Here is a 19,528-nt window from a genome sequence, read left to right as displayed (position 1 = left end):
TGCCATACTGCTGGTGAGCCCCAGATCCTTAGCTAAGCGCATTTCTTTTTGGGCAAAGTTTCTTTATCTGCGTTTATGCCACTGATATTGTTGCTGCCTGCTACTGATTTGCTTTGAGCTTTCATTGGTTCATTGACCGTCTCTCTTTTTCATCATTTATGGTCCTTTATCAAAAAGTTGCATAATTACTAAATCAATTTTCCATATCTATGTCTATGTCTCATGGTCCCTTTTGTGTTCCAAAAGAAACTTGAACCTGTGTGCCTTGTCTTGGTATTCTTCCTGTGTGATTGTTAAAGTCCTCCTTGCCACATTTGTATGCGCATACAACTGTTAAGATTTGCATGTCCATGCCCAGCATGCCTGAATGGTCATGCAACATGCACTTTTTATGTGTTGTGTTGTGTAGTGTAGTCTAGTATCCTAAGTGAAATGTATACGAACATAAATTCGGTGTCTTTAGTTTAATTTCAGAGTGTTTAAACTGTGGTAAATCCACAGAATTACATTGTACAGTGATATGCAAAAGTTTGGGCACCCCTTAGGAAAATCACTGCATCTGTTTGTCACTTGCTGAGCTTTTAAAGCCGCAACTTCATTTTAACATATGTTATACCTTATGGAAACAGAAAAATATCAGTTGTGAAATAATGTTTATTGGTCCAAAAGAAACATTTCTATGTGCATTTAAACAAAAAAGGCAATTGCATAAATTTGGGCACCTCAAAGAAATAATTCCATTAATATTTAGTAGAGCCTCCTTTTGCTGCAAAAACAGCCTGTAGACGCCTCCAATAGCCACAGACAAGCCCCTGAAGTCTGGCAGGTGGTATTTTGGCCCATTCCTCCATACAAAAGGCCTCCAGTTCAGTCAGGTTTCCTGGCTTCCGTGCATAGACAGCCTGCTTCAAATCAATCCATACATTTTCAATGATGGGGACTGGGATGGCCATTCCAGAATATTGTACTTGTGCTTCTGCATGAATTCCTTGGTGGAATTTTGAACAGTGCTTAGGATCATTGTCCTGCTGAAAAAATCCAACCCCGGCGTATCTTCAACTTTGTGACAGTCCAAACCTTCCAGATAATTTCTGTTTCCTAATTCATAATAATGAATGAGCTTAATTTTTAGGTTGGTGGGGAGTTGTTTAGAGGCCCCCATTTTGCCACACTATAAAAAAAAAGAACCGAGGACAAGCACAGCCAGCAATTACCTATGTTAAACAGCCTTTTTCATGATTGGTTCCACCTGTCTTTGTAATTAAGGGTCTCACCAGCTAATCAAAGCAATTTCTTTTGCTGCAACCTGTCAACTAAAAATCCCTACAGGTCTTGATATGAATACGATTAAAAGAGTCCCCAAACTTTTGCACATCTAATTTGTTACATTGTATTTTATTATAATAAAATTATGTAATGCTACTCTAAGAATTTTGGTCTGGAAAACACTCAGATGTCTACATCTCAGTAGGAAAACAAATCTTGTTGCTGTGATCTTCTCCTATAAAGGTAGAGCAAATTATCATGAAATCTCAGAGGGGTGCCCAAACTTTTGCATACCACTGTATATTTCAAAAAATATACTGAAACATTGTCTAAACCTCAGTGTGATGTACCTGAACGCTGACAGGAAATGTAGTATTCCAGACTGGCTCTAAAGCTGATCTCACCACCTTTACGACCCACGCTGCCATCATCCACCAGGAGGAAGGCCTGGTAGTTATTATCCAAAAAGCAAGAGTCACGAGATGTGTTTGAGACATAATACTTTGCGGGGAAACTTCCCTAAAGGAGCCAGATAAAGAAAGAAAAACAACTAAAAACTGATATATCGATCATTATAGTTTGCTAGTTGTATTAAAATCTCAAAAATCTCAAAAAATTAACCCAAAAATTACCATTTGGAACAAAGTTGTTCCGAACTTGTATACATGTCTTTTTTCTGTTGAGCACAAAGAAAGATATTTGCAAGAATTTGAGCAATTTTCAGCCCTGGGATATCATTCACTACCATGATGTATCTTTGTTAATTGTTATTTAATTAACATTAAAACCAGATATGTTTATTGTGCTGCTGCCCCTTTAAGAGAATCTGTCGGCAAAAGAAGCGCAAACGTGATGCTGCCAGACAAAGTAGGGACAGACAATGGCACAAATCCAGGATAAAAATCTGTGTAATTATTCCCAGATGGATGGCGCTGATGAAAGAGAAACCTTTTTAAAGAGATGTCGAAGTTGCCTGTTTTCTACTGGACCCTTTAAGCTAATCCAATTTAAGGTGGAAACTGTTGTTTGACAGCTTTAGTTACAAATGGGCATAACCTCAGAGAGAAGAAAAGTTTTGTAGAAAAAAACTAAACTGCATTGAACATAGTGACAAAGATGTTCAGCCCTTGCCAAACTTCACCTTAATTCCAGCGCCTGCATTGGTTGTGACGGCACGGTCACTGTGTTTTTCGCTTTTGATTTTTGTGTTATGCGTAGAGTGTACTACGGCTGAAACACTATTTAAAATTGGAGATATTTGATCTGGATTATTAGTGATTTTGCTGTTTGGAGTATTCAATTACACAATGTCAGAGCACTACTTGTGTGTCAGATGCCATTACATTTGCTACAGTTTTGATAAGTATTATTTTTCAGCAGAGTGTGACAGACATTTATGAGTCCCTCTTAACCATGCAGGATGTCTATTTCCAGCTCATTAAGTGCAGACCCAACAAGGCTCCTGGGCCAGATGGAATTCCAGGACAGGTTTTGAAAACCATAATATGGATCATAATGAAATGTTTTGAGAAAATGGTCCAAAACATTATTCTTCCACGCTTCACCATTTTTAGATTGTTTTCAATTTGCAAACATGCAAAAAAGAGGTACTGCAGTGGCTTGTCTTCTACACTGTCTACTTCAACATTTGGATATTCCTGGAAATTATGCTAGATCGACTTTCAATTCAATCCTGAATCATCAGGTAATAAAGAAACTACAGGTTTTGCAAATTCCATCATCATTTATTCACTGGATCTATAATTTTCTGTGTGATAGACCGCAAATGGTAAAAGTTGATAATTTATTAATACGGGAGCACCCCAGGGGTGTGTACATGAATGATTGTCAGAGCTCATTAACTACTACTCTTTGTTTTTAAATATGCAGACGATAAAGTTATTCTTGCATTGCTAAATAATAAGGATATTGAATCTTTTTTTAACCATCAACGTTCTATAACATATTTTTGCACAGGGTGTGATCATAATTTTCTCCATATTAATATCTGCTTTAAGCACATAGGAAATAGCTATTGTGGTACACTCCTGCCTTAATGATATTTTTTTGTCATCTGTGATTTTGACGGTCTCTCTAGGAGGCCTCGGCCGCCTCGCTCCATGAATGAAGCGGGTGACTTGAGGTTGGTTTCCCACAGAAACCCCATCAATCAGGGCGTGGCAGGCCGAAATGGCGGTCACATAAACCCTGAGAGTACCGGGGCTTGTACCTGAGGACAGTTTCTCTTGCAGAAACTCCAACACTGAAACAATCTAGCAGTGAATTGGGTTTGCATGGAGTGCCATGCCCCAACTATCAAAAACAGTCCATCTAAGGGCGTAGCTCCTTCTAGTGGAGGGAGCACTAGCACTTAGAATAGTCTCTACTACATCGGGCGGAAGCCCAGCACCTCTCATCTGGTCCCCTTCAGGGGCCAGGCATGGAGATTCCAAAACTCAGGACGGGGGCATCAAGGAGGAACGTACGGTCCCTGTCATTGATGCACCTGAGGATCAGCCACAGATGCAAAATCGAAAGAAGATCGTGCAGTCAAGTTTAGCAGAAGCAAGGGAAGCCGCATCCTCTGCCTGATCTGAAGAAGTGTAGAGGCGAGCGTGTGAGAGAGGGTAAAACCAACTTGCATGCTTCCACTACATCATGAAGCGATCCCCCGGAGGCTACGGCAGCTCGGTCCAGTTTAAAAGACAAACCTTGCACGAAGGACTTTAATATCCAAAGCCTCGCAAGCATTGCACTGGGGCAGCGTGCTCCGCCCATAACACTCAACGCAAAACTCATGCTTATCAAGATCGGAAAGGAGCCTTCCACACGGCGGCACACATATCCACTCTGAAGTTCTTATTGTCAAGCCCTGTCCAAGTCAAACCAGTGAGCTGCGTCTCTTACGGAGGTCACGTTTGTCGGGTGAACACGTCGTCAATGTTTATTATTTCAGGTATTATTTCAGAAAAGCAAACGTTACATTTCAAGTTAAGAATGAAACTACAATGATTACATCTTAAGATAAAATAAATGTAAATTTTATAATGTTTTTAAATGCATCCGGTCAAATGAGCAATGTGGAGAATTAAGCTGCATCTAGCGGTGAGGTTTGCAAATTGCAAACACCTCCTTCCACCGCTTTCCAAGCAGTACGGCATCTCTCACAGGACAAAGATGTCATTGTGGTTTTGTTTCTTTGCCGAAAGATATAACGTATTTAAGAAACAAGATATCAGCAGATTACAAGTTAACACAAGCACATTTCTGAAAATATGCACACAGGGATTGATAAATGGAATTTTAATTTTTATTTCAAGTATCCTATTCCTTTTTATTCCGATCCGTAACCTTTCAATTTCGATTCACAACCCTAAAAATTATACAATTTAGTTTTTCTACTATGGTAGTCAATGATGCCCCAGAATTGTCAGATGTTAACATTCTTTCAAATAGCTTTCTTTGTATTCAACCGAACAAAGAAATGGTAACACTTACAATACAATAAGGTGCTATTCGTTAACAATTAGATAATGAATTAGCTAACATGATCTAACAATAATAAATTCTTCTACAGCATTTATTAATCTTAGTTCATGTTAATTTCAGCATTTGCTGAAACATTTTAAAATAAAAAGTTGTGTCTGTTAACATTAGTTAATGCCCCGTGAACTAATATGATTAATTGTATTGACATTAATAAGAATTAATAAATGCTGAAAAACTAAATGGTTCATTGTTAGCTTAGGCCTATGCACCTACTACTTAACAAATAGCACCTTATTGTAAAGTGTTACTAAAGAAATTAATACATTAGTCTGTCGCATTACCTCAGTGTTGACAAGCTGTTGCCGATTTTGTACCAGACCCCATGGAGCAACGCCTATAGGAACCACTTTATTCAGAGACACAGAAGAGATTGCAGTGGCATGATCCTTCACAGCCTCTCCAACAATTCTGCCAATGCCTTCCCTCAATCCACTGGAGATGATCCAAGCCCCTGTGTTTTAAAAGAAAGGAAACACCGTGTATACCCCATACACCCCAAAATTATTTATAAATAATTGAATTATTCATTAAAATAGAACATTAATTACTAGCATGTATAGACAAGAGATTGATCATATACGCCTAAATGGAGGGAGTTGGAATATAACAGCATCCAGTTTAAACAAACTGGACCAATCCTTTTAAATAATTCAGGATAGTTAAAAGGTGAGTCCATTCTGCTCAGAAAATTGTGTCTCAACTACACTGAACAAAAGTCTTGAGGGAGCATTTAATTGGCATGCTGACTGCAGAAATGTCCCCCAGAGCTGTTGCATGTGAATTTAATGTTTATTTCTCTACCAAAAGCCATCTTCAAAGGCGTTTCAGAGAATTTGGCAGTACAAAAATCGACCTCACAACTGCAGACCACATGTTACCACACTCGACCAGGACCTCCACATCCAGCATTTTCACCTCCTAGATCTTTGAGACAAACCACCCAAAAAGTGGCTGCAACAATCGATTCCGCATAACCAAAGACTTTCTGTACAAACTGTCAGAAAGCGTCTAATGGAAGCTCATCTGCATGTCGTCCTCACTGTACAGGGCAGATGCCAGACAGCGTGTATAGCTTCGTGTGGATGAGCGGTCTACTGATGTCAACGTTTTGGATCGAGTTGCCCATGGTGGCGGTGGGATTATGGTATGGGCAGGCGTATGTTATGGACAATGAACACAGGTGCATTTTATTGATGGCATTTTGAATGCACAGAGTTACCGTGACAAGATCCCGAGGCCCATTGTTGTGCCATTCATCCACGACCATCACCTCATGTTGAAGCATGATAATGCACGGCCCCATATTGCAAGGATCTGTATACAACTCCTTGAAGCTGAAAACATCCTAGTTCTTACATGGTCAGCATTCTCACCGAACATGTCCTCCATTGAGCATGATTTGGATGTTCTGGACAGTGTGTTCCAGTTCCTGCCAATATCAAGCAACTTTGCACAGCTATTCAAGAAGAGTGGACCAACATTCCACAGGCCACAATTACCAACCTGAGAAACTCTATGCACATTTTAGAGTGAACTTTTATTGTGGCCAGCCTAAGGCACTCCTGTGCAATAATTTTCTGTTTAATCAGCATCTTTATTGCACACCTGTGAGGTGGATGATGTGGACAAAGAAGAAATGCTCAGTAAAACAATTTTTGAGAGAAATAGTCATTTTGTGTACATGGAAAAAGCCTTTGATCTTTGAGTTCAGCTCATGAAAAATGAGGGCAAAAACAAAAGTGTTACGATTATAATTTGTTCAGTGTAGTTAGTACAGCAATTAGTTAATTATGCATATACTGTAAATACTACATGCAGTATTTACTAAAGTCAGTTTTACTAGACACGGCTATGGTTTACAAGTCACTGTCAACAAGCATAATTTTTTTGCATTCACTACTGTCAGGAGACATTTCACATTTTAAAAAACATCAACACCTTTTACTACATACAATATAGAGAATTTAGACGGTTAATTGTTCCAAACATAGTGAGCTGCCCTGCTCCCTACTGCCTACACTGGCAGCTGCAATCTATGAAGCATTAAACTGTAATGGATTTTGTTTTTATACACCACATTTCTGTAACATATCCCAAAATATTGTGAGTTAGTCACAATATACACTGTGATTGCTGTGTCCAGAACATTAAGGAAAGATTAACTGTAAGCAATTGGGTTAAAAAGCACTATAATTAAATCAATTAAATCTTTTGTAACATCTGTCCGGAATAAAGAAAATAGTAAATGATTTAATAAAATGTTGCATAGGCAGATTCCTAGGTTAGGAACCGAACATTATATATAAAGGGAAGCAGAGGACACCTGTACTCTGTGCAGCTTTAACCAGGCCCTGCCTGAGCACCTCTCGTACCCAGCCCCTGACCTTTGACCTCCCTTCACCACCAACCACTGATACCACAAGGTTGGGCTGTGTCAGTTTCCAGTGTACCGTCATCATTTCATAGACTCTAGAAGGATGTGTGCTGCTGGAAAGTCGCAAAAACTGTAGAAAAGGAGGGACAATAAAAACAGAATTTGAAGTTATAAATTACAACAACAAACTTAAATCAGTTTTTTATCAAAATTCTTCAATTTGCTGACATTGTGACACATTCAATCTTAATATGTGTATTGCCTATATAATCTTAACCTTGCCTAACCATTACCCTAAATCAATATGAAGTAATGGCCAAAAGGATGTCCTCTGTTACAAGGCATAAACCAGGGTATAGACTGAATCATAACAGTATCCCCCCAGGAACAGATTATAGATGCTTCTTAACACATGACAAAGTCCAGGAGGGAGGTGGAGCAGAGGTGGAATAATGGGCGGGATGGAGTGCCAGGCCCATGAAGGGGAACAGGGTTAGTGGCGTGGACCAGAGGCAAGCGGGTCTGGGCTGTGGAGCAGGAGTCTTGTCAACTTTATTTATATAGCGTGTTTTACAATTCTCATTGCTACAAAGCAGCTGCACATGTATTCAACACAACATATTGACTATAAGCTAAACATTTAAAGTCATACAAGTAAAAACAAAGAAGGTGAAAACACAGAAGACTGAAACACACAAACCAGTTCAAAACCCACCCATATACAAAGCAGGGACAACATATGCAATATGAACACGTACTAACACACAAAGACACACACGAATGTGCACACACACACACACTGTAGTTATCACAGAGAAGCAGAAGATAAAGGAGAGAGAAACACAGGTCAAATATTAAACAGGCTATAAATTGCTATATCTTGTGAACGGGAGCTGGGCTGACTGGAACTGAGAATTAGGGACTAGCTACCATCAGAACTGGAACTGCTTGAGAGTGTGAAATGCCAAGCTCCGAGGCAACCAGAGCCTGATGTGAAGTGACCTATTTGTCAGATAAGGTACACATACCAGAAATGTGACCTCTGCAATTAACTCATCCAGAGAGTAGTGAAAAAACGCACAGCAAGTTCGCGAATACACACACACCCGGAGCAGTGGGCAGCTATCACTTCAGCGCCCGGGGAGCAAGTACTTGCTCAAAAGGCATCTCAGTCATTACCCGCCAGCCCTGAGAATCGAACCACCTCCCTTCTGGTCAACTAACCATTAGGCCACGACTGCCCCCCATGTGTGTCTTGCCCTCACCTCAAAAATGTTGATGGGAAGCCCTCATCTCAACTCCCACTATGAGCAGGGAAACACTCAACAACAGAGTGTAGGCTATAAACTGTTCTAAAGTTAGGTCATTCTCCCCTCTTTTTATTCAATTTATTCAGTCCATGACTATTGAAGTCCTTTAAAACACCATCACTCCACTTCTACCACTTCTACTCCGCATGTTTCTCTGCACAGGGCCCAGGCTTTGACAACACGATCAGCCCACATTTACTTTATTTTTGCACCAGCACACCCACAGCGAAAGGGACAAGCCAGGACCGGTGCTATCAACTGCCCCCACCGGTCTTCGAGATCCCGACCAGGAACCGCTTTGTTGCCCTCTGGGAGACAGAATGCAACACTGTGGTCTTCGGAGACTCAATCGTCTGGAACGTTCGCACTTCCTCCACTAAAGGTAAGGTGCGCACTCAATGTTTTCCTGGCACTCGTGTCCTTGATGTCTCTTTGCAGGTACCTGCGATCCTGAAGGACGACGCTAACATCGGCACGGGGGTGAACGAAGTCAGGATGCAGCAGTTGGAGATCCTGAAGAGGGATTTCAGGAGTCTGATCGAGACAGTACGCACGGCAAGGATCATCGTAGCAGAGGCACTTCCTACCTTCCGATGAGGGAATGAAAAGTTCAGTAGACTATTTTCATTTAAATCAATGGTTGATGTCATGGTGAATTGAACAGAAGCTGCTCTTTGTTAATATATTTGATCTGTTCTGGGAGCGACCTAGGCTCTTCCGCCCCGACGGCCTGCACCCCAGCAGCATTGGAGCAGATCTCCTGTCTTACAACCTCTCGAAGGCGCTACGCACCGTTTGACTATGTCTCCCACCGGTAAGTCAAAACTTTAACCATAGTCTGTGTTCCTCCTACTCAACTGTTATTAATGTTTCTGCTTCCAAATAAATCGAGACGGTATCTGTCCCCCGAATAATACTACAAAATAATAATTTTGCCAAAAGTCAGAGAGAAAATCTGATCGTGATTAAACCTGAAGAAAATGTAATAAACAACCAAAGCCAATTCATAAAGTTCGGCCTACTTAATATTAGATTACTAAATTAAAAGGTAGTTATTGTAAATGAAATTATCACGGACAACAGTTTTGATATACTTTGTCTTACTGAAGCCTGCCTTAAACCAAATTATTATTTTGGTCTAAATGAGTCCGGTTGGTCGAGGTAGTGGTGTCGCAACAATCTTTAGAGACTTTCTTACTGTAACTCATAGAACAGAGTATACATTTTAATCATTTGAAGTGCTTGCGTTGATCATAATTGTTCAAAACAAAAGTTCAAAACCATTGCTTTACTTTACATTGGCTACTGTGTATAGACTGTGTATCTACCCCTGGTCCCTACACTGATTGTCTGAAAGAGTTTGCGGACTTCTTATCGGACCTATTGGTTACCATTGGTAAAGTACTAATTTTCGGAGATTTTAATATCCATGTAGATTGTGCTAACGATGCACTAGCAGTGGCGTTTACAGAACTACTACACTCTTTTGGACATCACATCAAAGGACACACTCGTCGATTTAATCATACACTAGACTTGATTATATCTCACAGAGCTGATCTAACAAATATAGATATTATACCTCAAAGCAACGATGTCACCAATCACTATCTTATAACATGTACACTGCGCACTGTAGGAATCGGCCGTTTAACTCGTTATTGACAGATCTTGACAGACAAATCTTGTTTCTGTGATCTCTTATAAAAGTAGAGCAAATTATCAAGAAATCTCAGAGGGGTGCCCAAACCTTTGCATACCACTGTATTTTTTTATTGTCTGCTTTCCAGTTTGATAGCATTAATGTCAGTTTGTGCATAACTTACATTGCATTTTAGGACACAGAGTGAATAATATCCTGCAGTTCAATGCTTCAGCAGCATTGTTCGAAAGCGTGAATATTTTCACTTTTGCAACTTTATGTTCTTGTTTTACCTACAGCAACATCCCCATCTCAATGTCAGTCCGTTTAAAAGTGATGTGACTTTACTCTGCATTGCTGCAACACTGTAATCAGGCAGAAAATAAATAAAAGTCTTACAGAAATTACACAGGTTGAAGCGTCTGCGGTTTTACTCTTGCACAGTACACAAATTTAAGCATTTTTAGGACGAGAAATGTCTCCACGTGGAGAAGGTCTCAGTGCAAATAGCCTGTCTTGATGCCAGATTTACCCTCAGCCCTACAGCGGCTCCAGGGGTGTGGTTTTGACACAATCGCCTATTTTATGAACTCACTCGTCTACCTTTTCCCATCACATATAAGATTATGAAAGGATTTATTTTCAGTAAAATTAGGAAGGAAATTGGAAAAGTGGCTAATAAGTGTGCGCATTAATTTATTAATTTAAATAAATATAATAATTTACATAATTACATATTATTGTATATTGTGGTGGTTTCTCAACGAGATCCATTTTACTGCCGCATCTAGCCCAAACTCCTAAAATACACCTGAACAAGCTAATTAATGTCTTCAGGAATAGACATTTTCAACTTAAGGTGGTGTAGGACCTTTTTTGCTGGATCGGGTATCTGTATCAGGATTGTTGTCTGACCTTCACAGGTGCTGTATCTTTCCATTCAGTTTGCTAGTGTACGGTGACAGTGCTCTTTCCAAGATGTTCCAATGTTTTCATTATTCTTCATTATCACAAGATAATAGTCTATAGTTAGCTTTAGAATGTATTTTGCTGGCGACAGTGATTCTCCACCAGATCTGTCAAGATTCGCTGTCCAGCCAATTTCTTTGACAATATTACAGTATTCTAACGTCATTTTGCTTTAATTGGCTGGACAGCCAAAGGTAGCATAAATCGAACACGGTTTAAGGGACTTTGCATTGTGAGCATTGATCGCAGAAACCCAACACAAGTGAATATATGGTTGTTTTATTAAACTATGCTAAATGGTACACATAACGATCGCAAAAACAAAACAATACACAACATGAAACACAAAACATAGATAGAGAAAACAGATAGGTAGAGAGAGAGAGAGAGAGAGAGACATGTGAGAAATAGATTGGGAGAGCAGCATGGCAGCAACATCTGAACACCAATAAAAATCATCTTTAACTCATGAGTTCCCCTGGACAAACTACAGATGCAAACGAAGTCTTATCATATCTCCTTTTTCTTGCTTTGAAGCTTAGGAGTCGTAAATACCCCGTGAAGCAAGCAAAAGGGTTTGCCCTTTGAAGGTGGCAGCTGGAAACCAGACCAAAAGAGAGTATGGGGGTTTTATGGCTGTTTTTCAATGACCCAATACTCTACATATCCCCCGTTTTGGAAGATGAAGATCAAGTGTAAACTTCAGCTGACGATGGTAAGTTGGATCATGATGGTGGGCTGACAGGTGGTTCTTATTCATCCCCAGTATCTCAACATAATGGCTTGACTTGGGTACCGTTCATCTTTTCCATCCTGCTTGAACCTCAAGGGAGAGCAGCCCTGCACCTGTTTGCTGGTTCCTGTAACCTATTGGTTAGGGTGTTTCCCGTATCCGAGATGCACAGCGGCGGTTCTGGATGAAATAGCAGGTGGGATGGCATGATTCGCCTCTAAGCAAATGCCTATAGTGGCGTGTCACGGGGACTGCCGTTGACTAGAACTCTCCCCACTCTTCACAGCTTTGGTTGTGATAAGAAAGTTCATTTCTGCTTGGTTGACATCAGTTTGTTCTTGCCCAGAGATCAAGTGTCTTTAAACTGGTGGCGATAGACACGTCTGATGATTGGTCCTTTCCGCCCCCGCTCATCTTGACTATGCATGATGGGGAAGCACCTGTCTACAATCACAGGAAGTCCAGTCCAGTGTGGCAGAAGTTTCGGTTGCCACAAAAAGCCTCTCACATTTTCCCACAGATGTGATGACACTAAATGTCTGGAACAGGTGTTGATGCTCGACAGGCTTATAATTCGCCATGTTTCTCTCCAAGCGATTGGAGTGTGAAACTTATCTTGCCCTACAATAAGTCTGTGCAGGTAAGAAATTGTCTGATGGAGTTCTGTGAGCCACTGTGATTTGAAGGATAATCAGGATAGCTGTCACTTTGTGTTGTGATGTTTGGGGGCCTGGCTTGAAGTGTTGCAGTGGGACAGGCTTGTCGTTTTCCACAAAACACCTGCTCTTGGCGAGCCATTTCTACCCATTGTGTCATCAACCACGTGGCTTTGTGTGCATGGGATCTGCGGTGTGTGGATGGCTTGTGAAGCACAGAGCAGCTCCTGTCATCTGGGTGCTCAGGCAGTTGCTGGGTCACCCCCTTTCCGTTTCGGTCACACTGTCGGTATAGACCGATGTTAATGCAGTGGTTGGCAAGTTCAGCTTTCAGGTGCAATACCATTCAGCAAGGATCAATCAGACAAGGATCAATCAGGCCCTTCTCTTCGCTCTCTCAACGGAGGCAGTCGCATTTTTCTTGCTCCCGCCCTCCCCTTTTTTTCCTGCTGATCTTGTGTCTCGTCTCGTATCATCTATTGAGAGATTTTCTCTGCACTGCTCTACAACTGAAATTATGGATCTGATCAAATGGTCTCTCAACGCTATTGACACGATCTTCTCGACGAGAAGCTTGGGTTCGGGGGAACCTGCCTGCCCTGACGGAACGTTCGCAGCTGGCTACACGATGGACGCCTGGGAGAGATGGCGGATCGTGTGTCTGGCTCCTCTTTCCGTGGAGGACATTGAAGATGTCTACCTATTCGGAAACATGATAACAGGTATTATGCTGATTGGATTAGGCTGTGCCGTTTGTTATCGAGAAATTAAGAAAACGGTAACAGCTCTCAAAAGTCTCACAAGGCTGCACGTTATGATGGAAGTCGTGGGAAGAGCGGTCGGCTCTGGAAATGAGACTATTAACCGCAATATGGATTATATCACGGAGAAGCTCACGACTTTGCAAAGAAAAATTGATAATCTTGGAGCTGAACAGTTACCCCTTTTGGTGCATGCAGGTGCCACATTGTAATTTATTCACCAGAGTGTGAAGCTCTGGGCTGGTCTAGTCCAGTAGAAAGTTCTTGTACTTGACATGGCCCGCCATGGGGCTTTGAGATTCGTGAGGACCAGGAAGTAGCCGGTTCAGCATCGGTAATTCCATTTTCAAGTTCAAAACACAGGTGTCCAAAACACAGGTGTCCTGGGCCGTTGCAGTGGTTTCCAGGCATGCGTCCAACGGAAAAAGTGGTATCGGAGCATCCCTAGTTATCTGTTCTATTACCTGTTGATATTACCTTTTTTTCTTTTTGTTCTATATAAATGATAATTTTTTAATGTCTCAGCATTGAAACTTGAAAACTTAAAATCATAACATTTATTTGAACAGACCAGTACAGTACACATCCTTAGAAAAACTCACAGAGCTGTGTCTCTTGCCAGCTCCAGCAAACTCCAGCTCTCCAAATGCGTCTGTGGACTGCTCTGAGGAGTGTTGTGCACTGTCCCACAGACTGACAATGGCTGTGCTAAAGTAATCACCCAGGGCCACTGACTGGTGGGCATCCCGCGCAACCCCACACTGACATAGACCGCCATTGCTGCAAAAGAAAAGAAGACCTCCAGTTTCTGCCTGTATTCATTATGGCCTTTATTGCTTTATAACATGTTTTTGTGACCATTCTTTTTACTTTTCTTTTGACATTTAATGTCTGGAGCTAATAATTATTTAAAGTCCGGGTAAAGAAAATTCTGAGAATTGTTTCTAAAAACATTAGAAATTTTAGAAATGTACAGCTTTTTTTATATTTTTGATTTTTATGGCTTACAGGTAATGCAAACCTAAAATTCTGTGTTTTCTGAAGTCCACAGTCAATGAAGCATTCTACCAGGAAATTCTAGAGCACTTCATGCTTCCTTCTGCTGACAAGCTTTATGGAGATGCTGATTTCATTTTCCAGGAGGACTTGGCACCTGCCCACACTGCCAAAGGTACCAAAAGCTGGTTCAATGACTATGGTGTTGCTGTGCTTGATTGGCAGCAAACTCACCTGACCTGAACCTTATAGAGAATATATAGGGTATTGTCAAGAGGAAGATGATAGACACCAGACCCAATAATGCAGATGGCCTGAATGCTGCTATTAAAGCAACCTAAGCTTCCATTAAACCTGAGCAGTGAAACAGGTTGATTGCCTCCATGCCATGCCGCATTGCAGCAGTAATTCACGCTAAATGAGGCCAACCTAGTATAGAGTGCATAGAAAGGAACATACGTTTCAGAAGCCTGACATTTCTGTTTAAAATATCCTTTTTATAGATCTTATGTAATATTTTAACATTCAGTCACTGAATTTTGGATTTTCATTAACTGTAAGAAATAAAGGCTTGAAATATTTCACTCTATGTATAATGAATCAGTATAATATATAGGTTTCACATTCAACGACTGACCAAGCATGGCCCCTCCCCTCACACTAAAGTGATCGCGACACACTTCAGTGATTCTCTATTCAATACTATTTCAAATTGTCCCTTTAAACTTCGTACATACTTGGGGACTCAGGTTGAGAGAGGCAAGTGGGAGAAGCTTCAGCACAGATAGGCAATAGCATTGGAGGGCAGAGAGTGCTGCTAATTAAAAATATATATTTTGATAACTTATTTTATATACTTTGTGTTTTTTATCATTAAAATTTGTTTCTTTTGGTTAATAACACATTTTTAATGGAGTGACACACTAGAAATCTATTTAACATTGGTTTACCCGGACTATAATCTTAGTGTTATATAATCACACACAACATTCTGTATCTCTACATTGTTCATCTGAACAATGAAAATAATCTAAATTGCAACCTTAATTACTGATTCTAACAAATAAACAAAAAACTTGGATATGGATACAACATTTAGAAAATCACTCACCTGAAAGAGTCCTCCACAAACGCTGTGCACACTCTCTTTTTAAAATATTCTGTAATCCAGCTCTAAAATCAATAACAAAGTGTAAGTACAATGGAAATATACAAACTCTAAAGATTCAAATGACTAATGTATTTTGTGATATTAGATATGTCCACTTTGAAGTCAACATAAAATCTCAATACACTAACATCATATCTACGCCGGACACAGAGCGATGCGACCAACTTGGAAAATGTTACATTATAATTGGTTCTAATGCGTTCTATTGTCTTTTTTTTCCGGTGTAGACATCGTGTAAGACAAAATGCACATTCCTGGCCATATTGCGTATATTACATCAGTAGTACACATTATTGTTTTAATAAAACAAGAATGTGTTTTTGTATTTTTTTATTGAAACATAATTGCGTGCTCGACCTTCCATTTCTATCAATGTCACTTATCCCCTATGCTTTTCCAGCCCAACCCTTTATCTATTATTAGTATTATTATTGTTGTTGTATCCATTAGTGTTCATATTATAAGGGGTCAAGCGATGAAGCGAAATTTGTGGCTTATGACATTTTGAACACAGATAGAGGCAGGGCCTGACATACCCCCTTTCATGAGTATTTAACGACGAGGCTGAGGCGGCGTTAGAATCCATTTGCGGATGTTTATTAGTATCAGGGTTTAGAGTCAGAAACATTAAACCAGGCAATGGGTCAAGGTCACAGTAGCAGTCCAATCTGGCAACATACACAAGGGTAATCCAAAAGGCAGAAGTGAGCAAACAGGCAAGAGGTCCTAACACAATCATCAATCCAAAACAGGCTACCAAAGCAGAGGGGTAATCCAACAGACGTAGATCAGAAAAACAGGCAGAATCATACACAGAATAATCAGGCAGAAAACAATAGAAATGCTTGGTAAGGCAGATGAAACTGGCAATACTTCGCAAAGTCCAAACACAAGATCTCTTCCTAAATACTGTTCAAAACAAGAAATGAAAGTGGAAGCAGAGGGAGCGGTATACAGTCAATACTCTGGTGAGGGCTCCCTCTGCTGGCGTGGCGTTACAGAGTAGCATTAGAGATTTTAAAGATCTGGGGTGGTACATTTTTCAGATCCGTTTTAATTAAAAAATATATTTTATACAATTGTTTTAATATTAAACTTTTAACACCCTAAAAATACCACAATTGTACAGAACATATTAAAACCATCGTAAATTACTATTCCTTTGTTTTTTTGCAACAGAATCAAATTACCAAAATAATGTGAAGATCTACAATTACTCTACAATTATTATATGCATAAAAGTACTTATGTTACAAACTAAGCAGCACTTTAAAAATAATATATGCCACACAATCATTTTAATGAAAACAACAGGCAAAGAGTGGCACAAGTAAAGGGACTTTAAAGAAGTCATATGATGGAATTTCATGTTTTGCTTTTGATTTGGTGTGTTATATAACCATTTGTGCATGTATAAGATGTCCAAAGTCACAAAATTTAAAGTTTTGCACAAAATTATTTACTCTAACTAAAAGAGAAGTCGGATCCAGAGCTTCCCAAAAAGCCTCGATCAAAAATGCCCACACACTTCTATGTCAGTTTGTCGTAATGCTTGCATTATGCCGCCAAAATGTACACGCAAATAAGAAGGTGTAGCTTCAGTTATCACAGCCATGGTGCTGTAGCCGCCATGTCTAGGGCTGCACGATTTGAGGGAAATGTCACATAAAAATGCGATGTGCGATTACGATGAGCCAATCACAACGTACTGCTCCACTGGACAATCAGAGCATACTGCGCTTTCCAGAGCGAGGAGTTTTGTAAAAATCGATGTGTTTAAAAAGACGGTGCATAGAGGAGCTACATTGATGTAGGGTAGGCTATTTAAAAAGAAAATGTAAAAAAAATGTCTCTCCTTAAAACGTATAAACACAATTTATTGTACCAAAAACAGTAAAAGTTAATAATGTTTTTGGTCATGTCATATGACTCTTTTAAATGTGCTTCAAAACATAGACTAGAGAAAACTACATCATCAATTACTGACAGATCATTCCTCGCATTAGAACGATAGAGCTCAAACATGCACAGTGGCGTATCACAGAGCAGTGGTTCTCAAACTTTTCAGATCAAGTACCACCTTCAATAAAATGTGTTGTTACATCTAATAAACGCCATAGAAAATCATATGAATAAACTCTCAACTAATAGTAGAGTAGTAAATCTTTACACCTGGTACTCCAATTCTTATGTATTATTAATAATACAAACATATTTTATTTACTAGCTGTTTTCTAACAAAATATGTTTTTTAAGTTAGTTATCAGTTAGTTACCACAAAACACGTTTCTCTAGTGCACTGTAAACAGGGCTGACCAATGACAAGTGAAACACAAGGCCTTATATAGACACACCTGGGAGCAAATCAATAGGGAACCAATGAACAAAAGAGCTACAATGGACTACACAGGAAAGAGGAGTAACAGTATGTAAGTAGGTCAAGTGCACATTGTGAACACATCTATCTCGTTCCAGTGATTGGTGGGGAGACGGCAAAAGCCACCTGGAGGAGACGAACCCGAGAGAGGACCAGGCCTGGACTTTATGTTGTGTTTTATTATTTTTGTGTGGCATTTTTAGTTTTTTTTGTTGTTTGTTTATTTAATTAAAAGTCTGTTTTACGTTCGCCGGTTCCCACCTCCTTCCTCCCGGGTTTCGGCACCAACACAGATCAATAAAGGAAGAAAGGAAAATAAAGGAAAACCAGTGAACATAAAACAGACTTTTAATAAAATAAATAAACAACAAAACGAACTTTAAATGCCACACAATATTAAAAACACAACAAAGTCCAGGCCTGGTCCTCTCTCCGGTTCGTCTCCCCACAAATCACTGGAACGAGACACAAGTGTTCACAATGTGCCCTTGACCTACTTAGACACCGGTCTTCTCCCGCCTCGCACCTCAGGCCCAGACCTTGCTAAACCACGCCCCCCTTGCCACACACCCCTAAAAACCTTTTAGTCCATAAAGAACTGTCTGCTGAGCACATGTGGAATTATACAGTAACCCTTTGTTCAGTTAGTTCAACAAGGACATTTGGACTTTTTTAACCAACAAGCAGAAATTCGGTTTATTGCTATTAAGTTTTAGAAGATTTGATGTAAACCACTCTTTTACCTCAGCTAAACACACCATGGCTCTGATCCCTTTCAGCTGATAACACTGTAACTTCATACGTCTCAGATTTATTTCATTATTCATTATTATTGTTGTTGTTCCTCTAACTCGCACAGTTTCTATGGGATCTTGTGCCTTTTGTCATGCAGCTCCGTTTTTTATGGTATTCGTTCCCAAGAGATGTGCAGAATAGTGAAACTCTTTCTGCTTTTAAATCCTGTCTCAAAACTTAATTGTTTAGACAGTGTGGGATTTAAGATCAATCGATATAGAAATGGATGAGTAATTTTGTTTTAATCAAATGAATTTTCCCACGTGACATGATTAAAGTTTTATAGATATGTTTTAATCATATAACCTTTGTTTTAACCATATTGTGTGCTATATAACCATTGAAATGTTGTCTAATTACATGGACACAGAAGGCAATTCAACTTGCAAACAAAGGCTAGTTTCAGAAAATTTCCGGCCAGATGCTCTTGCAGAGAACGGAACGTGGTTAGCAAGAGTCCAACAGGACCTGATTGGTTGCTCAGGGAATTATGACCCGGAGGCGGAGGAGGAGCAGAAGACATTAACATATTCTGTGTTCTGTATATAATGTGTGTGAAAAACTTCCTTTGTGTTGTTGACTGGACTCGTATGGAGACGGCAACAAACCATCGATGTGAAGATCTGATGAATAAACTCTATTACTTTTAAAACAGTTTGTTCCCCTCATTCTTCCAAATTTTGAACACGCAGGACTAGCAAAGATCATTTGAGTCCTACAACAGGCTTCGTAGTGATTACCTTTGTGCTGTCTAGGACTATATAGGCTGGTTTTAAGGATTGTTGTTCTTTATGTTGCTTATTTTATTGTACTGTGTCTTTGAGTGTCTAGTAAGGCGCCTATATATGAATTAATTATATAAATAAATACTATAAATAAAGATTTAACAAAATGTATTCAAATGGTTACAACATATGAAACTTGTAGAA

General features: G+C 39.8%; 1 protein-coding gene across 3 annotated transcripts in view; it reads right to left on the bottom strand.

The window, feature by feature from the left end:
- Window positions 1-19,528, bottom strand: part of LOC306906044 (transient receptor potential cation channel subfamily M member 4-like) — a 104,158-nt gene that overhangs the window by 73,182 nt on the left and 11,448 nt on the right. For 2 of the 3 annotated variants that reach the window (XM_079477111.1, XM_079477110.1), the window contains 5 exons: window positions 15,368-15,429; window positions 13,863-14,040; window positions 7,139-7,319; window positions 5,097-5,266; window positions 1,617-1,785 (listed from right to left, as the gene is read on the bottom strand). In XM_079477111.1, coding sequence (XP_079333237.1) covers window positions 1,617-1,785; window positions 5,097-5,266; window positions 7,139-7,319; window positions 13,863-14,040; window positions 15,368-15,429 — 760 coding nt within the window. The remainder of the gene's footprint in view (window positions 1-1,616; window positions 1,786-5,096; window positions 5,267-7,138; window positions 7,320-13,862; window positions 14,041-15,367; window positions 15,430-19,528) is intronic. The other variant, XM_079477112.1, reaches the window with a different exon arrangement.

Source organism: Barbatula barbatula (assembly GCF_947034865.1).
Source record: "Barbatula barbatula genome assembly, chromosome: 16".
Classification (NCBI taxonomy): Eukaryota; Metazoa; Chordata; class Actinopteri; order Cypriniformes; family Nemacheilidae; genus Barbatula; species Barbatula barbatula.
Note: the sequence above shows the minus strand (reverse complement) of the source record. Positions and strands in the feature narration are given on the sequence as shown.